Source organism: Sarcophilus harrisii, chromosome 1, assembly GCF_902635505.1.
Source record: "Sarcophilus harrisii chromosome 1, mSarHar1.11, whole genome shotgun sequence".
In the NCBI taxonomy this organism is placed as follows: Eukaryota; Metazoa; Chordata; class Mammalia; order Dasyuromorphia; family Dasyuridae; genus Sarcophilus; species Sarcophilus harrisii.
Genome location: NC_045426.1, coordinates 689,406,091 through 689,410,169, shown reverse-complemented (window position 1 = coordinate 689,410,169; position 4,079 = coordinate 689,406,091). Strand labels below are relative to the sequence as shown.

At 52.9% G+C, this 4,079-nt stretch overlaps 1 protein-coding gene across 1 annotated transcript; it reads left to right on the top strand.

The window, feature by feature from the left end:
* Positions 1-231: 231 nt before the first annotated feature.
* Positions 232-3,361, top strand: LOC100931906 (disintegrin and metalloproteinase domain-containing protein 1a-like). Its single transcript, XM_003761148.4, has one exon. The coding sequence runs from the start codon at positions 627-629 to the stop codon at positions 3,192-3,194; it is 2,568 nt and encodes an 855-aa protein (XP_003761196.1). The 5' UTR covers positions 232-626; the 3' UTR covers positions 3,195-3,361.
* The last annotated feature ends 718 nt before the right edge of the window (positions 3,362-4,079 follow it).

The following is a 4,079-nucleotide window of genomic DNA, read 5'->3' as shown; positions in this document are numbered from 1 at the left end:
CCTGGCTGCCCCTTGATAAGGGTCAGGTCAAAACCTCTTTTGGTGGGAGGAAGGTCTGAATCAGGGACCTCATTAAGAATGTGAGACCAAAGAAAAAATAATACTGGCTCTGGACAAAGGGAAAGCAAGCAGACTGAGCCCCACCCACTCCCTCCCCCCCCTCCCCCCACCTAGATGTCTTGGATTCAAAGGGTGGGGTGGGGTTTCCATTGTGATGGAGGATAAAAGGGAAGGGAGAGATTTTTTTTTCACCAAGTGCTGTCCAGGAACAAGATACTAAGACATCTGCAGTCATTATACCTACTGTGAGGGCAGAAGAAATTGATCTCAGAGACCACAGCGATTTGGAGAGGGCTGAGACTGCCCACTGCCATAGGAGAACGCAGACTGGAACCCTAAGAGCCAAAGAGGGGGGGAGTCAGAGGGCCCCTTGAAATCCTAAGAATTCTCTGAGAGGGGAATAAACAGCCTACAGAGCTTCAAGGTCATGTCTTTGAGAGGAGCAGGATCCCAAGTGAGGAGTTAAGGGCTGACGCCCAGCATCATCAGCCGCTTCCCTCAGGTCATGTCTGGGGATGTAGCCTGAATTATGCCCCCTGACTCCCCGCCTGGGGAGCCAAGTGGCCATGGATGAGGAAGAGAGAGAGGTTTCTTTCAGAGTGCCCTGGATGTGGGAATGGGGTCTTGGGCTAGAGTCCTCCCATTTCAGTCTAGGATTCTTTCTATTGATAGTGGTTCTCCTTCCCGGCATTCTTTGTGCCTTAGGGCCAGTCAATTATTCTTCCTATGAAATAGTCATCCCCAAGAGATTAAAGGCCAGGGAAGGGGAAAGAGCAGCAAAAATCTCCTACTCGTTATTTATGAGGGGCAAGAGGCAGGTGATTCATCTGAAGCAAAAGAGAGGGATGTTTGCCAAGAACTTCCCCGTGTACACCTATTCCGACGACAAGCTGGGGCTGGACATGCCTTTTCTCCCCGATGACTGTTACTATGATGGATATGTGGAAAGCAACGTGGGGTCCCTCGTGTCTCTCAGTACCTGCTCGGGCCTTAAGGGTTCAATAACCATGGAGAAAACCGTCTATAACATTGAGCCCATTGACACTTCAAATAAGTTTGAGCACGTCCTGTACCAAATGAAAAGGGGCCAGTCGGATTCCTGCAAGGGACCCGAGAAAGACCATCTCCAATCCAGTCGCCATTTAGAAGGGAAACAAGATGGCTGGGACACTGATGAATCTGGGGAGGATGCTCCGGCAAAATCTCTGAATTACATCTGGTCCCACACCAAGTACGTGGAGATGTTTGTGGTGGTGGACAACAACAGGTTCCAAAAGTGGAACAGAAACACCAGCAAGACCACCCGGATGGTGATGGACGTCATCTCGCAGGTCAACACCTACACACGCAAAGTCAACATCAAAGTCGTGCTGGTCGGCCTGGAGATCTGGACGCAGAGAAATCTGATCGATCTCCCGAGCCAGATGAGGCCAGCCCTCCTCGTTTTCAACAGGTGGAGGATTCAGACGCTCTTCAGGAGGGCGGTCCACGACGTGGCCCATCTGATCGTGGGGCATAATCCCGGCAATGTGGTGGGCAATGCTTACTTCGAAGGAGCCTGTGTGTACGGGAACGCAGCGGCCGTGGAATCCTTCTATCACGAAGATGTAGCCCGCTTCGCTACCCTCATGGCCCACGAGCTGGGCCACAACCTAGGGATGGAGCACGACCACAGGGGCTGCTTGTGTGGGGAATTCTTTTTTTGCATCATGCATGAGTTGATCGCCCACGAGAAGCTCTTCAGCAACTGCAGCACGGACAACCTGTACGAGTACCTGCGGGTTCACAAAGGGGCCTGCCTCCAGGACAAGCCGGACCCCCGGCACATAATGACACTGTCCATCTGTGGGAACCGAGTGTTAGACAGAGGGGAGGAGTGTGACTGCGGCAGCGAAGAGACCTGTGCCCGGGACCCTTGCTGCCTGCCCACCTGCAGGATGACCCGATACTCTGCGTGCGCCTTTGGCCCCTGCTGTAAAGGCTGCAGGTTTCAATTGAGCGGCAGGGTCTGCCGTCCCAGGAAGAATGAGTGCGACCTCCCCGAGTACTGCAACGGGACCTCCATGTGGTGCCAGCCGGACGTCTACAAACAAGATGGCACCCCGTGCACGGGGCAAGGGTTTTGCTATCGGGGGCGTTGCCGGAGCCTGGATCTGCAGTGCGCCGAGGTCTTTGGTAAAGGCTCCCGGGCCGCCCGGGAGAGCTGTTACCGGCTCCTGAACACCCAGGGAGACCGGTTTGGGCACTGTGGCGGTGACTCTCCTGGGCTGTACCAGGTTTTTTCGAAGTGTGAGGAGAAAGACATCAAATGTGGGAGACTCATGTGTGAGAACGTGCAGAGGCTACCCCGGACTCGGAAGCACCACACCTTGATCCAGGTGCGCCACGAGGACACGTGGTGCTGGGGGGCGGACCTCTACGTGGGGGAGGAAGTTGCGGACGGAGGAGGGGTGGCCAGCGGGACCGTGTGCGGCCCGAACAAGGTCTGCCTCAACCACACGTGCTCTGATACCAGGTTGCCCGACCTGGAGTGCGACGCGGCTGCCAGATGTCACAGGAGGGGGGTGTGCAACAACTTGAGACACTGCCACTGCGATTCTGGCTATGCCCCCCCAACTTGCGAGGCAAGAGGTAACGGGGGGAGTGTGGACAGTGGCCCGCCTCCCACTCCTAGAACCCACATTTTTGCTCTGCGGACTACAGTCAGCCACGGCACAATGCGCACTCCCGCCCCCGCGAGCAGCCCGGCCCCCATTCTCGCCCCCACCGTCAGCCCTGCCCCTGCCCCTACCACCGTCACTGCCAAAATTTCCACCGCCACCACCGCTCCCGTCCCCACCACCAGCATCATTCCCCCTGCAGTCAACCCTTCCCCATCACAGCAGGCCAATCCCCCAGGGATTATCATCACTCCTTCAGGCAAGGTCTTAAGAAAAGGAAACAAGGAAAAAATACTGGCTATTTTCTTGTTCTTGGTTACCCTTATCCTCCTTGTGAACAGTATAATCTGGTACCTTGTCATCCTGGCCTATGCCCAAAAAAGGGCTGTGATCAGAAAAATGAGAAAAAAGAAATACCCCCGAAAAAAGACCCCAAAAAACGCACTGAGAGCTCAACGCGGCAGAAGGATCTGAGGGAGAAGGAATGGGACTGACTGTCCAAAAAGGAAGTGCCCTCTTCTAGGACGTGTTGAATGATACCAAGCCATGCCTTGGACGCATGAGCGGTCTTTGAAACAGGAATCATTTGAATAAAAGGATAAGTGAAAATACAACTGTTCCCAGGTGAGATATGGGTTTGAGCTTGGGGCTGGATAGAACTGGGTTCTCGATCTGTGCGAACACGTTGGTATTCAATGAAAATACTTAAGACTGGGAGCTAGACTTCTCTGAGAGGGCTGGGATCTTTGACAGACAGGAAATGCAACCTCCGGCTTAGGTTTTGACATAGAGAGGTCAGAGTGACTTCAGGAACAGGACAGGGTATCTAAGGTGAGGATGCTACATTTTTCTCTTTTTCCTTGGGACCTGTTCAGCGTAGTCCTAATTTCTCTGAATTGGTCACCAGTTAGGTCGTCCCACCTTTCAGACCTATGGGAAAAATTATTCTCCTTCCCAGTATGCCCCTGGACCCTTGGCTTCCTTCCTATCCTTCTCCTTCCCCTAAAAAAAAAAAAGTGTCTGAGCTTGAGGAATTTTGACCTAGGGGAAAGGCTGAAGTGATCTGAACCCAACAACCTATGACCTCAAGCATTCATGCTTCAGCAGAATCCATGAGACCCAACATATTCATCCAGCCTTCGAAGATTTCCAATGACAGGGAGATCATTCCCTCCCAAGACAGCCCTCATTGCTCTGGAATAGCTCTCATTGTTAGGAATATATTTTCCCTTGCCATCAGGGTTCAAAACACTTTGTAGCTTTCTATCCATCAGTAGAACTGATACTATCTCCTGAGTCCAAGCTTCCATACACCATTCAGAAGATAATGCATCCCATCCACACCTTCAAGTCATCCCT